Source organism: Arvicola amphibius, chromosome 8 (genome assembly GCF_903992535.2).
Source record: "Arvicola amphibius chromosome 8, mArvAmp1.2, whole genome shotgun sequence".
Lineage (NCBI taxonomy): Eukaryota > Metazoa > Chordata > Mammalia > Rodentia > Cricetidae > Arvicola > Arvicola amphibius.
In genome coordinates, this window is record NC_052054.1 from 45005733 (window position 1) to 45024812 (window position 19080).

The following is a 19080-nucleotide window of genomic DNA, read 5'->3' on the forward strand; positions in this document are numbered from 1 at the left end:
GCAAATGGAAATTTTTAATGTGGTAGGAAATAGGTTTTTTTTTTCTAAATTTATTTTCTTTTCTTCTTACATAAATGGATTGACTTCATTTTCAACCTTGCTGTGGCTATGTGACTGAGTTCTGACCAATAGAATGGAGAGGAGGTTAAAGACACTTGGTATTGGTTGCCTGACAGGTCACCAGTATGTCTCACGAAGACACCCACTGAAGGTCTAGCTCAGATATCAATAAACTTCTTATACCTAGTAAATATTTTTATTTTATTTTATTACTTTGTGTATGTGTGTGTGTTTTGCCTGCAAACATGTTTTTGCCCCACATGCATGTAATGTCTCCAGAAGCCAGAAGAAGGCATTGGATCCCCTGGGACTGGAGTCACAGACAGTTATGAGATTCCCTGTGGGTGCTGAGAACTAAATCTGAACCCTCTGGAAGAGCAGTTAGTGCTCTTGACTTCTGAGCCATTTTCCAGCCCCTACCTAGGAAATAAAATCAACATGGCCATTGCACACAAAGCAACATGGTTCACATATGAAGAGGCCACGTCTGTGCCTTAGTAGAACTTGCTTTATAAGAGCAGGAGTGTGACGTAAAAGTCACTTTTGATCCTTGCCCTAGAGGGTGGCGGATAATAAATGAAACCTGGGCACCTGAGTGCCTGTATGGGAGCAGTGAAACCCAATGATTAAAGTCAACAGCGCTCACCCCAACTCATCACAGAAGGAAGAAGTCTCAGAGCACGATAAGCTGAGGCCTAGTGGGCACAGGGAAGCCAAGTTAAAACGCTTGATCATTCTATGTGGTGATTAATGCTTTTGGCCTGGGAAATGAATTAATGAATTTCTTCAATTCTCTACACACCTGACACGGTCATAATGTACCTAAGACAGTCATTAAAAGCTAAGTATTAACTTTTAAATCTCATGTTCTCGATTTATGTCTGAACATGATGAACTTAAAATCCACTACTTTTTACTCTCCCTCCTTCTCCTAGAGAGAAGGGAGAAAGGGAGGGTTGGGGAGCGCTTGGAGGAGTGGGATGGTTGAGATGGAAGAGGGACGGATATGGGAGCAGGGAAGAAGATATCTTAATTAAGGGAGCCATTTTGGGGTTGGAAAGAGACTTGGCGCTAGAGGGGTTCCCAAGTGTCCGCGGGGATGTCCCCAGCTAGGACTCTGGACAGTGGTGGAGAGGGTGCCTGAACTGGCCTTGTCGCATAGTCAGACTGATGACTATTTTTTTTTTTAACAGAACTTGCCTCAAGTTTATTTGTAAAAACAGCACAAGGTCCTGACCATCTGCAGACACTGTGTAGATATCCACACCAGTCCATCTCTTCACACTGGCAGACTGAGACCTTTCTTATGGGGCCTTCACAGGGGCCTGGGCACCTTTGGGAGCCTGAGCTGCAGCTGAGGCCTCTGCCTTGGCTTGAACCTTGGGCTTTGTTTTTTGGAGCCTACGCCCCCTGGCCATGTAGCTTCTAATCCGCTTCCCAAGCTTGGGGTGAGCGATGAAAGCGAGACGGGTGAGTTTGCGGCTGGGGCCCTTTGGCACCTTGGGCTTCACCACCTGGGGCTTCACCAGGGCCTTGATGGCCTCCGCACGTGCACTCGCGGCCTTTGCGTTATTTGCCTGCATCTTCTTCAGGCCTTTCTTGTTGTGCTTCTTGGCAAAACGCATGTTCCTCAGGAACTTGGGGTCGACCCCCTTGAGAGATTCATATCTTTGTGACCGGGGTTTCTTGATGCCATTTCTGTGCCATTTCCGGGACTGGTTGTGTGTGGTGTGGTTCTTGGACTTGGCCATGATGACTATTTTGAATATCACCATAAAACCTTCGTCCGTTGACAAATGGAGATAGAGACAGAGACCAACATCGGAGCACTGGATTGAGCTCCAAAGGTCCAGTTGAAGAGCAGGAGGGAGAAGATGAGCAAGGAAGTCAGGTCTGCGAGGGATTGGTCCACCCACTGAGACAGTGTGCCTGATCTAATGGGAGCTCACCAAAGCAAGCTGGACTGGGACTGAACGAGCATGGGATCAAACTGGACCCTCTGAATGTGGTTGACAATTGAGGCAGACTGAGAAGCCAATGATAATGGCACTGGGATTTGTCTCTACTGCATGTAATGGCTTTTTAGGATCCTATTCTATTTGGATGTATACCTTCCTAGACCTGGGTGGAGGGGAGGGGAGGGCCTTGGACTTCCCACAGGGCAGGATACCCTGCCCTCCCTTAGGACTGGAGGGGGAGGAGGGAGGATGAGTGAGGGAGCCGGAGGGAAATGGGAGGAGGGGAGGAAGTGGTATAATAATGGTATTATTTATAAAGCAATAAAAAAAATATGGCAAGGTTGGTCATTTAAAAAAAACAAAATGAAACAGAATGGAATGCATATGAGAGGGTATTTTTATACATATAATGTGAAGAACTGCCCTGATGTTTACCAGTTGTCATGGGAAAGAGGCTGTGTGCCCTGGCGTCTAAAGAACAGGCACATTTCTGAAATTGCTTATTGCCACGGGGGATCAACAGGACTACACAGCTCAGGATTTTGACCTACGTCTAATGAAAGATTCCACTCTTAATGAAAGGGTCCCACTGCAAACTATCTGGCACGGCACGTAGACGCCAAAGGCGTTTGAAATCGCTGGCCAATTGGAGCTTCTGGGGTTTGGAATCTCAACTTCTGCATCCATCTGCCTAGTGATGTTCAGTGCTTCTGTCAACGTTGTTTGTAAATAAGATGGCAAATCGCAAAGCAACAACTGCACATAGCGGGCCCAGGATAAATATTTATGGGATGAAGTTGTTTTAAATTTAACACATGATAATATATCATCCGCGCTATTAAATTTTGTGTGCCAAATCTCTTGCGATGACAGTGAAACTGGAAGGGAAGGTGGCATGTGGGCTGTGACACTAGTGGCAGGAGAGAGGATCAGGGCATCACAGAGCTCCGGTTCTGACCTTGAGGGATCTAACCTGGGGTGTTAGCATAAGGGGTCATTGGGACTCTTTTCTGATTTCTTTATAACTCTTGGAGATCATAGGATAAGTCACCTCATACAAGGTTTAGACAAAAATATTCTGCATGGCTCCTAATGAAAAGAAATGAAGTTCTGTGGCATGGACATTCATCAGTTTACCCAGAACAGCTGAGGTCACTTTCTTGCATACATTTTTAAAGCTATTTTCCAAGTGTTTAGTGACTATTTGGATGGTAAAAGCATTTGATGCAAGAATAAAGTTTTATAGAAACCTGATGATCGTAAGATACTGCTCTTCAAGTAGGGTGCCGTAGCTCTCTGATGCTCTGTATGAAAAGACATATGAGCTGTTGACCTAAGTGGAGTGTTCGATGGGGACCAGATGAGAGTTCACGGTGTTAACTTTTCCCCATCATTTTCTAGAGTATGTTATCCAAACTATGACATCAGTTCCTCCCTATGAAATGCCTTTAAATGTTAATTATTGCAGCAGTTCTGGGGCACCGTGAAAAGCCTTGAAATGGTTACAGCAAATATGTGGATGTTAGTCCCTGGTTTAAATGCCAGACAGAAAGAAATATTCCGCACATTCAATGTCGGTCACTATTTTGCTGAAGGATTTTCCACAGACAATAGCGTGTCATTTTATTTTAGCAACTTTCTAATGCTGCTTGTGTTTCTGGTTTACTCATAAATATCTATTTCAAGAAAGAAAAAATGCAAGAAGCACAGTTGAAATGTCTGTTGGAATATGTCTACTCTTTTATTATGTATATAGTATTCTCAGTGTTCTGTCTGCATGTATGCCTGCAGGCTAGAAGAGGGCACTAGATCTCATTACAGATGGTGGTGAGTTATCATGTGGGTGCTGGGAATTTAACTCAGGACCTCTGGAAGAGCAGGCAGTGCTCTTAACCACAGAGCCATCTCTCCAGCATATATCTACTCTTTTGTTGTTGGTTTTGGCTTTTGAAGACAGGGTTTCTTTGTGTAGCTCTGGCTGTCCCAGAATTAGCTCTGTAGTCCAGGTTGGTCTCAAACTCATAGAGATGCCCTGTGTCTGTTTCTGGAATGCTGGGATTAAAGGCTCATGCCACTACCGCCTAGCTTATAGTTTTATGATGGAGAGGCCACATTTGGCTTTTCAAACATGAGATGAGTTAACAAGAACTCATAACAAATTTTTAAGAGTTGCATCTAGTTATACAATTTTAAAATCAGTAGTAAAAGACAATAGAATGAGACAGGAATTGCTAAACCCCGGTTATACGTTTAATCTTCAAAGCCTAATGTCTCCGTTCACTGCTGAGCAGCAATTTCTTCCAACTTACTCTTCTGAAATCTACATATGGTGAATCTTATCCTCTTGAAATCTAGAGACAATAAGTATCCACCCCAAAGAATTTAAATACTAAATGCAAACCGCACTTTACATCCAAATTCCTCTGACTTTTGGCCACATCTTAACATTTAGCTATTCAATTCCTATTGCACACAGAGGACACGAAAGGAGTTCTTGAACTCCACTTTATTTTCTCCCCACATGAATTACTGATTTCATTGTTAAAACCACACATTATCAGAACACTGGGATGCTTTTGAGAAATTCTACCACCAGAGTCCAGGCGTCTGAGGGAGAACAGGTGCCTTCATTGTCCAGACATGGTTTCTGGACAGGGCATCATCACGCCGCAGCTGGCCTGACCTGCAGCCAGGGCATTCTGGTTATCTCCTGTGACTATTAATAGTTTCCCTGTGTAGCCAGAACATTGTGTTCCTCAATGATGAGATCTTTGAATAACATGTTACTTAACCTGTCAAAAAGGGCTCTGCAGATGGCATTAAATTAAGGATTTGGTGATGGGGAGATTGTCATGGGTTATTGGGTAAGCTTACTATAATCCAGTGGTCCCTAATATATTGGAAAGCAGGACTAATCCGTTTTGAAGATACTATATCCTGACTTGGAAGACGGAGGAAGGGGCCAGAAGACAAGGGAAATACAAGAAGTCTTTAGAAGCAGGATAGGAAGTGGGGTTCTCCCCCCAAAGCCTCCCAGAAGAAACAGAGTCACCAAAATGTGACTGTAACTGAGTGATCTGACTTCCTGAACTAGATGTTAAGACCCTGGTCAGCCACTGGGGTTGTGGGAAGTTATCAAAGCAGCAAGTCTCCATTTGTAAATCTACTCTTTATACGAAACCTACAAAGTCTGTAAGATGACGCTCTGACCTTGAAAAGCCAAGACTATCAAACTGAAGAGTTTCTATGCTAGTCTCTCCTTGGATTTGGTTTTAGGGGCTCCTGAAGCTGAGTAAGGCTTTTTCCTCAGCCTTTCCATAGGTCGCTGCAGATTTACTATTCTGGATTCAATATCGCTGTCAAAAAATAAAGAACAGAAGCGCAGAGCCACTTTCCAAAGTCATAAACACGGAGATTGCATGAGCCCCATTCCATCCAGAGAGTCTCATTTAGAATCAAGACACTTGCTTCCAGGACGCAGGCTGTATTGTCCAGTCAGCACTATGACAGAGATGCCGCTGTCGGCTAAAGGGAGGGAGAAAGAATGGATTTCTCCCCCCTGGGAGTACAGAGTAAGGAAGAGCGAATAATGAATGCCGGGCAGGAGAGCCTCATTTAGTCATTTAATTCTGTGTGGGTAAGCAACATCTGTGAGAAAGTCGCCTTTCCGCTCAACTTCCAGACGCTCATAACCACACCAGAAGGAGGCATAAACACATCATGGTGAAGCGAGAGGAAAAACTGAAACTACAGGCTGCGGTAAAACCTACAGAGGTCCCGGCCACTGCTCTAGTCTCCAGCACTGAAGCAGGAGGCCCTCTGCATTCCTGCGCTCACATCCTTGTCCTCTCTCCCGCAGTGATGAGAACTGATTCCTATGTCAGTCAGTTCCACATTCGGAGTGATGACATCCTGATAGAGTGACTAGTTAGCAGTAATGTTTTCATTGGCATCACTTGGTCCTAGCTGTTTGCTTGTACGTCTGAACCAGGGGTTTAACTACAGGTGAATAGTAGTGGGCACTGCCAGGTTTTCACACATTCGATGCATAGAATTCCTGGATCAGGGAAACTGGAGATTGTACACCAGGATCCTGAAGACTCTTCACATGAAGCCATAGTTGAGAATGACCAGCTTGCACCTACCCTTCATAGTTACAACATCCCCACCTGAACAGCGCTTCCTTAGCTGTGGCTGTCAACTATTCCTCTAGTGCAGAAAGCAGAAAGCAATTTGAAGCTACTAGGAGGAGCCTCAGGGAAGGAACCCATAGAAACACAGAAAGCATTCAGAGAAGACTCAGCAGCTCAGAACAATAGTGGGATTCCTTGATTTCTTCCACAATTAAATAAGCCTCTGTAACAATAGATGCATTTGATGTCATTAAAAGTATATTTAGAAAACATTTGTTCTTCAGACGCCACGGAGAATAAAGCAAACAAGCGACAATCACCAAAAGGGAGAAACATTTGCAAGCCATATACCTGATACAGGTCTTGCATCCAGAGTATGCCAGGAACTATTGTCTTTCAGTAATGAAAACAGAAACAATGCGAGATGTACAACAAGGTCTTGGAATCCGGCTCCATTGGTACAGTGCTTGCTTGCCTTACATGCATGAAGGCTTGGGTTCGATACCTGGCACCTGCTGTGGTGGCACACACATGTAATCCCAGCTTGTGGGAGGTAGACACAGGAGGATCAGAAGTCTAAAGTTAGCTTCAACTACACAGTAACTTTGTGGTCAGCTGGGGTACCGAGAAGCATATTTCTAGGGAGATAAATGGATAGATACACACAGAGAGACAGACAGATAGATGAAATAAAAGTAAACAAGAGACTTCAATACATATTTTTCTAAAATAGATGTATAAAAATATAATTGGCTTTTTCTTCCAATATCTCCATAGAACTTACAAATTAATACTTTATTACCATGACTTTTTTCAATTTTATAAAATTTACTAACGTTTTTACTTTGAATTTAAGTTGCTCAAATTCAGAAAGCACTGGACTCATGGGGCAGCTGGCTATTTAGGTAAAGCCTCCTAAATATGTTCCCAGATTCTGATTCTGAGGCTTTGGTGGGTGGCCGATGGATCTGCATTTTATTCTTTCAAGAACACCCTGTTGAGGGATGCTGATAGCTGGATTGGCTCTGGACTGTCTAAAACATGACCTTGGCCCTCACTCAGAGCAATGACTTTAGTCATCCTTCCTAAAGAGATGATAAGATTCTTCCTGTTTAGGAGCCAATGAAGTTGTTAACTAATAATTAGAGTATAAATTACAAGATTAGCTGATAAAAACTGAGTTCATGCTAAGGAGTGGACCAGAGCAGGATACTTAACTTTAGGGGAGAAAGGTGACCACTCTGCCATAGTGGTGAGACTCTAGAAAATAATTGAGGGAGTTTTGAGGGAGTCTGGCCTTCCCAGCACTGTTTCAGGGGCAACCTGAGCGGAAGACAGTTTCACCCCTATGAGGACTTGGGTGAGCTCAGGACACAGAAATTGCAGGATGTGGATAAAATGAGTTAAAACAACAAATATGGCCCAGCCTTGGGAAGCTTCTTTCAGCTGTCAGTTTGATGCTATACTGGGCAAAAGACCCCATGCAAAGTAAAGACTCACAGAAAACTAAGTGGATGTTTGTCAAAGAAGGAAAGCTTGAGTAAACTCTGCACACTAGCGCCCAGCGAGGTGACTCTATGTAATGGTAATGCTTGCTTGAAATCTGAAGAAGACAGAGTCTTAATGAGAAAGGGGGAGCGAGGGAGAGGGAGAGGGAGAGGGAGAGGGAGAGAGAGGGTGGGGAGGAAGGGATGGAGGGAGGGAGATGGAGGGAGGAGGGGAGAGAGAGATAGAGAGGAGAGAAAGAATGGATTGTAAATTAGCTTGGTTGTGGTAAGACTGAATGTGTGCTGAAGAATCTTGTTCTATGTTGTAAGGAGACACCATGGCCAAGGCAACTCTTATAAAGGAAAACATTAAACTGGGGTGGCTTACAGTTTCAGAGGTTCAGTCCATTATTGCAGTTGGATGTGGGTGTCATGCACTCAGACATAGTGCTGGGGAAGTAGCTGAGAATTTTACATCGTGACTCACAGGAAATAGGAAGTGAATAGTTACACTGCATAGAAGCCCACCCCTACAGTGACACACTTCTTTCAACAAGGCCACACCTTCTAATAGTGCCACTCCCTTTGGGGGCCATTTTCTTTCAAACCCCACCACATACGCTTTAAATAAATACAATTTGAATTTGTTGCTTACATTTGGGGAAAACCATAGCATAGAGAAGACTACTTGATTGCATAGTCTTCTGCATGTCTCCAGCCCTCTCATTGACTGGCCTGCTCTGTGTTCTCCTCTCTGTTTTGAGTAGGACTTCAGCCTATTCCTACAATAATTCTCATTATTCACTTCAGCTTTGCCTCTTGTCTCCAGAACCTGCACTTCCTAGTTTATCATTTCTCTAAGAACCCTGCCCACCTCAAGCCAAGCCCAGTGTCACATGGTTGAAGGAGCTTTGACTGCTCACATGACCCTACACACTCTGTACTTGCGATACCCTCTGATGCACTTGACTGGCAGGGTCTAGAGGCTTCATTTGCTGCCTTTTCTTCTTTCCCATGTCCTGCTTTGGATTTATGTGATTGGCCATTCTACTCTTGGTCATACTGTGTCAAATCCCCGTCAATCCTTATCTTACAGGATTAATGAATAAATACAAAGTGGGCCTTTTCCCACATGCCAGTTCTAATTGATTATTAATGGATGCAGCAAGTTTGGTGTTAGAGGAATAGCAGTGGACGTTGGCATGTAATTCTCAATTAGCCATGCCTGCCTCTGTGAAGATGAGTGTATGGTCTTTGCTGTGCTTTGAATGAGAACTGTCCCCCAGAGGCAGATGTATTTGAAGATTCGGTCCCCACTTGGTACTTTATGGAACCATGAGGAAGTGGCATCTTGTTGGAGAAAGTATATTGCTGGGATGGGTTTTAAGGGTTTGCTAAACTGGTCCCATTTTCTGTTTCTCTCCGAGTCTTTTGTGAGTGATGGAATGAGATCATTGTGCTTCCTAAATGGCAGGCCAGCCTCATGCTCCTGCTGCCAGGCCTGCCCTCACGTGAATGGACTGGTTTCCCTCTGAACTGTGAGCCAAAACAAACCTTTTATTTCCTCAAAGTTGCTTTTTATCAGCTTGTTTTATGACAACAGAAATGTGATCAATACAATCTCGCCTTTGAAGAGACAGCCATCTTTGTGTGTGTGTGGGGGGGGGGGGAGATTTCTTCTTTTTCCCAGGGCTGATACCTTGACTGAAATGCTTGACACAAATCTTTTCTTTCTTCTACCAAACTCCAGTATTTTAGTCATGATACTTTTTTGAGGGAATGCAACAGCCTTTTCCATTTATGTTTGCTATAGAACATCTGCCACTCAGAGAACTGTGGGGATCATGCCACTTTCCCAAAGAGAAAATAAACTACCAAAGTCTTCAGCAAAATCTCTTCTGTAGCTGCAGCTTGGGAATTGAACATAAAATATCAACTTTCTAATCTTAGGTTGGAAATCATAGCTTCTGTGCTGAGTTGTTCCCCATTATTAAAGATCTGTTGCTTACCTTTTGTTGTCTTATTGTCCCCAGTCACCGGTCGGTCTCTCAGGACAAAATGCTGCCTTTATTTTGAGTTGAAATAAGCATATCCAAATCATGATATCTCTACCCAGAGGTGAATTCCCACTCACCACATGAAATCAGAACCCCACACACCAAATCTCAGGCCATGTCGTCCATCACTTGATATCCCTATAACTGCCATTGTCACAAAGAGGTGCCGACTTAACTTACCTTGTAGTGGAAGAGGAAGAGTCCACAGAACAGACTGTACAGATCTGCTGTGAGCAGAGAAAGGTTGACGGAGGTGGCGCTTGTTTTCTTTATGACGACTGGCATAAAGCTGTAGAGGCCAAACATGCAAGCGCTAAAGCCGACATAGAGAAGTCCTGAGGCGCAAAGAGAAGACAGTGTTAGGGCCTCTGCAGGGCACCTCAGCATCTGGGCTTGGAGGATAAGGGGTGGGGTACATCATCCATGACTCACTATAGATAGCTTTTTTTTTTTTTTTTTTTTTTTTTTTTTTTTTTTTTTTTGCTTTCACTACACTGCGTGGTTCTTAATATTGGCTGGTGCAGAGATAAAACACAAAATGGGACCTTAAAATTTGTGCTTTGAAAATGCATGTTGTTCTTCACATGTAGCTGACACCATGCTATTTCCAGAAAAGCTTTTTGATGGCAATATGCAGGGGCTTCCAGTGTCTGCCCCACTTCACTACAGCTAGTGTCAGTTTTAAGATTACTCCCACCTCACCCGTGTGTGTGTGTATGTATGTGTGTGTGTATGTGTGTGTGTGCAAGCAAGTGCGCGCGCGTGCATGAACCTGCCTGAGGAGGTCAGAAGAAAGCATAAGACTCCCTAAAGCTGGAGTTGAAGACCATTGTGAGTCTCCCCAGTATGGGTGGAGAGAACCAAACTTAGGTCCCCTGCAAAAACAGCAAAGTTGTCTTAGCTGCTGAGACATCTCTCATGCCCTGTTCATGTATTTCAAAACATTTTTAACCTCTTAGGTTTTATTTGCAAAACAGGAATGAAATATACTATGTACTTTTCTCAGTAGTAAACTCCAGGCACTGAAATTAGAGAGACCTGAGCTTGGACTGACAAGCTGAAATCTTAAACTATGTCTTTGAGCAGACAATGGGATTGTTTTGAACATAGAAAAATCTGTTAATTTCTTTTAAATGAATAAGTTCTGCTCATCTCCACCCCCAAAGGAATTCAGTGTTATCTTTCTGCCAGCTTTTCTAGGCTTCCATGGACTCCAGACACACCACTGTTAATACGAATTCTGTGAATATAAGAAGATTTCAATTGTGTATAGCACGGCTCTATAGGTAATTGTAGGCTCCATCATTTTCCAAACATTGAGGTGATACACAAAAATCATGCTCGTTTCTTTGCTTGTTCTCTGAAAGAATAAGACATGATACAGTTCTGTGGTTCTCTGGGAATTATAAGTAACCTTTCCAATGGAATCTTGGATTAAAGGTGGCTGGTGTAGAATGTGAACACTTTGCCTCCTTTGAATCCTGGAGTTCGGGGGAACTTGGGCACAATCAGATGCCCAGTTCCTGTGATTAAGACTGGTGATTCCTCCATTGTTTTACTCCCAGGAAAGATCCTAATGGGCACAGAGCTTATTCTAGCTTTGTGATCCTAAGATTAAAGAAAGCAACATGCTACATCAGATACATATAAAAATCATTGTGACCATTAAGCAAACAGTACAACAGCCCCATCTAGTGTGGTGGACATGCCCTCCACACCAAGAGGAATAAGATTACTACTTCTGGATTCAGTAAGCTAGGAGACCATACTGCTTATGTACTTTCTGCCAAAGTGCTAGTAGGTGGTGTGTGACTCTGCATCAAAAAACTTCATTCCATAAAACAGTCCATTTCCTTTCACTTGAGTCTCATGTTATTTATAGATTATTTTCCTTTTAACCAACTTACAAAAACTACAACAAATATTGGACCACCTGTGACTAATACATAAAAAGACTGAGAATTAATTCAGTATTCCTTAAGAATCTGCTATTAACAGACTAGGAACAAGTTCTATCCTTAAATTATTCTACTGAAGATAATCAAATTTGGGTAGAAGATAGTCCAGATACACCAGAGGCTTTCCCTCCCTCCCTCTCCCTCCCTCCCTCCCTCCCTCCCTCCCTCCCTCCCTCCCTCCCTCCCTCCCTCTCTCCCTCCCTCCCTCCCTCCCTCCCTCCCTCCCTCCCTCCCTCCCTCCCTGTCTGTCTGTCTGTCTGTCTGTCTGTCTTGGGTATCATTGATTTAGCTCATAGGCTGACTGTGCTAACAAGTTCTAGACTCCTGGATGTAGTGAGGAGCAGTGGGCTGTGTTCCTGCCCGGCTCCCCACTGTCTGGCTAGCTTATGCCCCAAAATAACTACACACAAACTGTATTCTTTTAAACACTGCCTGGTCCATTAGTTTCAGCCTCTTATTGAATAATTCTCACATCTTGCTTTAACCCATATTTAATAATCTGTGTAAGACACAGATGGTGTCTTACCGGGAAAGATTCAGCATGTCTGACCTGGCAGCTGGCTCCATCGCATCTGACCCAGAGAGGAGAGACATGGCAATTGCACAAGGCATCTGCCTCACTCCCTTCTTTCCAGCATTCTGTTCTTTCTACTCCACCTACCTAAGGGCTGGCCTATCAAATGGGTCAAGGCAGTTTCTTTATTAACCAATGAGAGTCCTCCATCACCTGGACCTCCAAACATACATGGCCAGTGTGTTGTGGGCTCTGATGCTTTGCATCCACTCTCTTTTCCCACTAACTCTTCACTGCAAATCTAGTGTGCCATGGACCCTCTGCTTTGGGCTAAGAATCCATCAAAATGTGGGATAGACAAGAAGCTTAGAGCTCCTCACGGTTATAGAATGGAAAGATTGACCAGGGCTTGCCTCAGCTAAGTCTGCTCTGCCAAGGTGGCATTTACTTTGGATGTGAGAACTAGGAGGAGATTAAAGGAGGCAGAGATGTCTTCACCTGAAAAGACTCTCAAGGAGGGTAAACTTAAGGTTTATTCTAGGGTCTTCCAGAGGCCAGAATGACTGAATCATAATAGCGAGGTAGAGGAATTAGGGAGGCTGTAAACCATGCAGAACATCGTGTGTTTTAGAAAGAGATTTCTAGTTGCAATGGGAATCTCCTGAGCAGTTTGCATCAGTGATGTAACACAATCTGTTCTGCGTTTTTAAAAGATGGCTTTGGCTGCTCTTTGGAGAAGGAACAGAATGGGACAGCATGGGAAGAGAGTTGCCAGAAGAGCGGCATCTGTGTCCAGCAGCAAAGGCCTGTGGTTCACTTAAGGAGCAAAATGGAAGTAGCTGGGTCTGTGAATACTGAGCCATTGATGGCTTGAAGCTAAAGAGTGAGGGGAAAGGAGAGCATCAAGGAAGTGATTGACTCTGTACTGTAGCTAAGGCGTGAATTGTGGTGCCGTATACTGAGATGAAGAGCAATGAGAGGATGGGTTTGCGGTGGAAGTGAGACAACGCTTGAATGTGTTGGTTTAGGTAATTAATTACTCACCATTCGTGTGGATATGTCTATCCGAGTGCTGGATGTGTCATGGCAGGCTCAGAGAAGAGGAGGGGCTTTAAAAGTCACATTTGCTGACCGAAGTAGAGTAGGAGCACAGCTATATAACAAACTATCACTCCAGGAATCTTGGCCAACTCAGGATGGTCCCAGTTTAAACATTCTATGTGTATTTTATAAAGTTATTGAAGTCAGATGTAGGTAAAATACATCATCATAGCTGACTGCTTCTACTAAGCCAGCAAGGGCTTTTGTGTGTGGATACCCTCTTTTGTGAGTCAAGCATAGCCAGTCAGATGAACACACAATTAGACAGAGGAGGGATGAAGGATTGCCACATCTTGCCCATCTCCTGTTCCGAGGTAGACATTAGGTAGTTAATGGACATCAGCAGTTCATCTCAAGGCTCAATTTGCTGTCCAAGGAGAGTTTCCAATCAATAGTCAAGATCAAACAAGTGAACTATTTTTGGCTAGCAAATACATAATGATTGCAGCAAGAACACTTATAGACAGAGCGTGTATAAGGCCATTTCTTATTTGAAAGGCATTTTCTCACTAAGTTTAGAGTTTGGTTTCTCTTTTCTTCATGCACTGAAGAGACTTAAGGTGGAGACACTGAAGATGACACTACTAGCTAATCCTGATGGGGTCTTTACTATGTGTCATGGGTGGCATACGCATTAGCTAACCTAAAAAGCAATGCACTAAAATTGCTGTCACTACTGTAGATGGGAAATGGACTTATTGATTATGTTGCTGAAGAAACCTAGCCCAAACCAGATTGAGCAGAGGAAATTTAAGGGAACACCTGCTACAAACACCTTTGAATAGGTGACAGGGAAGCTGGGGTGGAGAGGCAACTAAAGAGTAGCAATAGCTATAAATTATACCCCATAATGTAGAGAAATAAAGGCAGAAGTTGTACTACCTAGGGGAGTACCACAGAGGAAGACCACAATTGATTCAGCCGTGTCTGGAGACCTGGCCAGAAAGAGTATGGGATAAGGAAAAACACCACTTTCTTTCTTCTTTCTTCATCTCATCTTCCTCTACTTCCTCTCACTGACCAAACCTGCCCAATCTGGGAAGGATCATTTGTATGTGCAGAACAGGAGGTGGAGAAGTTATTGCTCTGTAAGAAACAGGCCAAGGGCCTCTCCCTCAGCTTTCATGGGCAGTCTGAGTTCTGGGTACATGCCACTAATGTCCTTTGATGAGTTATTCTGAAGATAAAGGAAGAAGGGACATCCTGTGGACATATTACTATTTCATTTTGCATATGTGTATACATATGTGTGCATAGTGTTTGTCTGTTTGTGCTACATGTATTCTATCTTTATCTCCTTTTCCTTTGAGGTCCTACTGGTGCTCTGTCTTCTCTTTGTATAGACTAGACAAGACATTTTTATTAATAATAGCAAGATAATGATTTCTCAGAATATGTGTATTAGGTCAAAGATATCAAGAGCATTGGGCTACGTGGATCTGTTAAGACAATAAGGCAAAACAAATTTGTTCTATCATAGGAAATTCAAAACTTGGTCAAGTCATCTAAGAAATGCAGGCATAAATTTTAGCCTTGTATATACATTCTGTTGTGTTCCTCTGTGTACAAATCTCCCTCCCTCCCTCCCCCCCTCTCTCTCTCTCTCTCTCTCTCTCTCTCTCTCTCTCTCTCTCTCTCTCTCTCTCTCTCTCTGTGTGTGTGTGTGTGTGTGTGTGTGTATAGATCAAAGATTAATATCAGGTATCTTCTCAATCACTCTCCAGTTGATCTTTTGAGACAGGAAGTCTTGAGAAACTTAGAGCTCCCCAGTTTAAGTAGGCTATATGGACAGTAAGGCCCCAGGATCTGTGTCCCCAGTGTTGAGATTCCAGCCACACTCCACCATGACTGGCTTTACCCCTGTGTTCTGGAGATCTGACGTCAGGTCCTCATACTTTTCAGCCATTCCTTTGCCTACTGAGCTATCTCCCACAGCATCCTCAATGCTTGCTGAAGGAACCTTCAGAAGTTCCCTGCTCTGTGACCACATGATCCCATTGCCAGGTGAGGTAACAAACCAATCCTCAGCTATAACATCAGAAGTGAAAAGGTACCCCCATGGAAGCAAACCCATTTCTCTTGACCCCCAGAGCATCCTCTCTTCCGTATCTGATTTCGCATCAGTTTGCATTTGCTCTGTGTTCATGAACACAAAACGGCACATGAGATAAAGGGAATATTTAAGTTGTTTACCAGATTTCTGGCTATGAGCCTAATGCTCCTGCTCTGGGGGAGGACAGTTTGACTGTATTAAGTCCTATGTTTTACTCGAGTTTACTGATTAGATAATCACAAGCAATCTTTCTGCTCAGTAGAGAAAAACAAAGGGATAAAAACAATGATAACCATTATCATCTTGCTTTTAATCACTCTATCTTGAAATGAGTCCCCACACTGTATAAAAACAATAATCCGTTAAAAATAATCTTCATATCCAGAAAATAAAAATCACTTATCTTTCTGTTTACACCATAGGGACAAAATGCTCTCTGCATTGATAGCCTAAGAGTTTCCCCAGAGACTCTGTGAGGTCTATAAGAGTTGTAGACAGAGAGGAGACCTCACTGATACATGAGGATAGTCTTGGACTCTGTACCCCCATGTGTTACTGGGAACTGATCTTAGGTCCTTGAGCAGGCAAGGGCCCTACCTATCAACTATATTCCAGCCATGCTAGGATTCTGTTCTCTTAATCAGAGTGATATGTGCCCTTCTCCGGGACACAGCCATGAGGGGCAAAGCTCTTGATTCACTCATGGCTGACCTCCTGAAGTATGCAGGGAGTGGGGATATAGCAGGATGCTGACCTCCCTCAGCATCTCTCGGATCCTTTGGTCTATGAACTTCAATGGCTGCTTTGCAATTTCTCAGTTGCTCAGTTAACAGTGCAACATCGTCTCTAGCCTCTGCTCTTGTCTCCCGTTTCCCTTTGGTTCTGATGATTACAACAGAGACCCATCTTTTCCGCTGCTGTTCACTCACCTGCTCATTTAGTGATCACTGGTTTCCTGAATGTCACATGCTTTTGGCTAAGCTAGACAACCAGACCCTGTCCTGTAACCCATCAGAGTTAGCCAGCATGGATATAAAATCTCCTATTCAAGCAAACAAGTGCTTTAGAAAGGGGAGAAACGAATACTCGATCTTATATAGAGGCCATGTTGGCTTCATTTCCTACCAGGAATTAATTTAATGGCCCTGTGATATGTTCCTTTTACACCGTCTTTATCATCTTGAGCTGCAGGGGCCTGACATCTTAATGGCAATATGAGAGCTCAGGCTAACACTACCTTGTGACGGCACATTTAACTAACACTGAATTACAACCGAGTCTCGGCGGACATGCACAGGACATCTACATAATTAGAGGACAAATTCCTTTTGATTACTGCCATTACCATCAATATCGAATTAATTTATCCTTACAGACCACAGTAGGTGAAGCGCTGTGAAGGATGAGTCGTGGTTAAGAGGCCTGGCTTTAAAAGTCACAGAGGCACATGTGTCTGGTCCCTGCAGCTGGTTTTGTTCCCAGCTGCCCTCTTCGCTTTCCCCTCCCTCCTCTCTATTGATTTTCATTTAATCCTAACGTTCCCTATCCATACTCGAGAAACAAACCAATGGAGGATTCTGAAACACACATGATTAGCACTTGTTTGGAGGCGTGGAGATAACTAACCTAACAGGTCATACAAACATCTGTCACTCAGTCAGCTACCAGGGGGCATAGTACTGGTAGTAAACTAGTTTGGGATGCTTGTGAACTGGGGGTGGCTACAGTGGTCCAGGGATGTCATTTGGTGTTTTTCTCAGTGGAAGGGAAATATTCTGGAGATGTCACGTATACCAAAGCCATCTATATTGGAGGTGGGGGCAGCACCTGTATCCCCCCAACTCTGATTGATATTTACACTACACACATATTTAAAGAACTACCCTACCTGGCCTAAACCAGGGAGTCTCAGCCTTCCTAATGCCAAAACCCTTTAATAAAGTTTCACATGTTGTAGATACTCCAACCATAAACTTATTTTGTTGCTACTTTATAACTGTAATTTTGCTACTGTTATGAATTGTAATGTGATTATTTGACATGGGACTCCCCCAAAGGGGCCTTGACCCACAGCTTAAGAACCTTTGGACTAAACTCAAACCATGCTCACTGCTGGTATCTGTTGCTTCAAGACAGACTGTATGAGTGAATTAAGGGGCATTTCTTCCTAGGGCTGGCAGAATGGTTATCCGTTAGAGTATCACCATAGATCTGAAAGCCTTACCCTAAAATATTTTTTAGAAAAAAATGAGTTTAGAAAGAGGCAGAAACTAAGAAGCCCTGGATGTCTATGGAGCAGTCAAATGCCTGTCCAGTAATCCCAAGGCCCGTTAAAGATCAATTAACAATTTCCTTAGTATAAGACCTCCCTTCAGAAAAGGTTCTGAGAAACCAGGAACGCCCATTGTGCGGCTTCTTTTCAAGACTATTGCTGAGTTCAGTTTTCCCCTTCCCCAAAGTGCTGGTTTTTAATGTTCACATCGATTCTGTATTTCTTGGCTGGAGCAAATTGCTCTCATTTCTGTGCCATGACTGCCTTGGGCTTTTCTCATCTGCTTGGTCTTTAACCTAATAACACACTTTTGTGTCTCCCATAAAACATCTTGGCAGTGTTAACTGGCAGAAGCTCAGGCTGGGAACTAGGTGATCCAGGAAATCCAGGCTCTTATTGTGTGAAGGGCTTCCCAACACGGCGAGGTAATTTTATTTTCTTTGGTCTCCTGTCATTCTAAATCCCTTCCTTGTCCGCCCCATCCATCCCTTCTCACACAACTTTTCAAACGCATTTCTCAGATTTACTAGTAAAACCATAATCTTAAATGAGAAGACCCCTACCTATTTGCCAATCCCAGGGCACCTTTAGCAACTCCTTGTGTTCCATGATGGCTCTGCAGAGACAAAGGAAATGAGCAAGATGATCATACACATTGTTTCTTTTGTCTGTCATTTACCATATCTACACAGATATTAGTGCAACCAATTGAACTTCAAAATTAAATTGGCCTCTGCAGAGGCAGCCTGTAGTCTCCCCTGAAAAGTCTTGCGAGGTGTGACCAGAAGCAATGAGGGTCTGTGGGAGCTGAAACTGCACTGTCCTCAACCAAACAGGCTTCTAGATTTAGCTTCTTTTTGTTCATGAGCTTTTGGGGAAGTAAATGGCAAGGCTCAGACAACTCTATGCTTAGAGGCTTAATCATTTTACCCTCTGAGCATCCAATAGAACAGTGATTCTCAGAGTTATATGCATCCCATAACCATCTGGAGGGTGTTCAAGCACTGTGATGGAGGAAGGTCGTCTTTCTATGTGTTGCTTTCATTGGTTAATTAATAAAGAAACTGCTTGGCCTGATAGGTCAGAACATAGGTGAGTAGAGTAGACAGAACAGAATGCTGGGAGGAAGAAGGCAGTGAGTCAGTCGCCATGCCTCTCCGCTCTGAGACGGATGCAGGCTAAGATCTTTCCCAGTAAGCCACCACCTCATGGTGCTACACACATTACTAAATATGGGTTAAAGCAAGATGTGAGAATTAGCTAATAAGAGGCTGAAACTAATGGGACGGGCAGTGTTTAAATGAATACAGTTTCTGTGCAATTATTTTGGGTAAAGCTAGCTGTTTGGGAGCCAGGTGGCGGGATGCAGCCCACTGCTCCTTCTACACCACTGTCTCTGAAACCTCCTCCCTAGACCTTCAATTCAGGTGAACTTGGAGGGGCCAGCCAGGTGCTTTGCAGATGACTACTTCTCAGGTGACAGCAGT

At 43.6% G+C, this 19080-nt stretch overlaps 2 protein-coding genes across 2 annotated transcripts in view; both read right to left on the bottom strand.

The window, feature by feature from the left end:
* Slc35f1 (solute carrier family 35 member F1) overlaps nucleotides 1-19080 on the bottom strand; it is a 430910-nt gene that overhangs the window by 18274 nt on the left and 393556 nt on the right. The window contains exons 6-7 of the mRNA XM_038340065.1: nucleotides 18157-18209; nucleotides 9876-10030 (exon numbers count right to left, since the gene is read on the bottom strand). Coding sequence (XP_038195993.1) covers nucleotides 9876-10030; nucleotides 18157-18209 — 208 coding nt within the window. The remainder of the gene's footprint in view (nucleotides 1-9875; nucleotides 10031-18156; nucleotides 18210-19080) is intronic.
* Nucleotides 1253-1811, bottom strand: LOC119821179 (60S ribosomal protein L29). The gene has a single exon (XM_038340066.2). The coding sequence runs from the start codon at nucleotides 1809-1811 to the stop codon at nucleotides 1365-1367; it is 447 nt and encodes a 148-aa protein (XP_038195994.1). The 3' UTR covers nucleotides 1253-1364.

Excerpts from the sequence above, each read along its gene's own strand:
- LOC119821179 (XM_038340066.2), bottom strand. The coding sequence starts at position 1,811 with ATGGCCAAGTCCAAGAACCACACCACACACAACCAGTCCCGGAAATGG.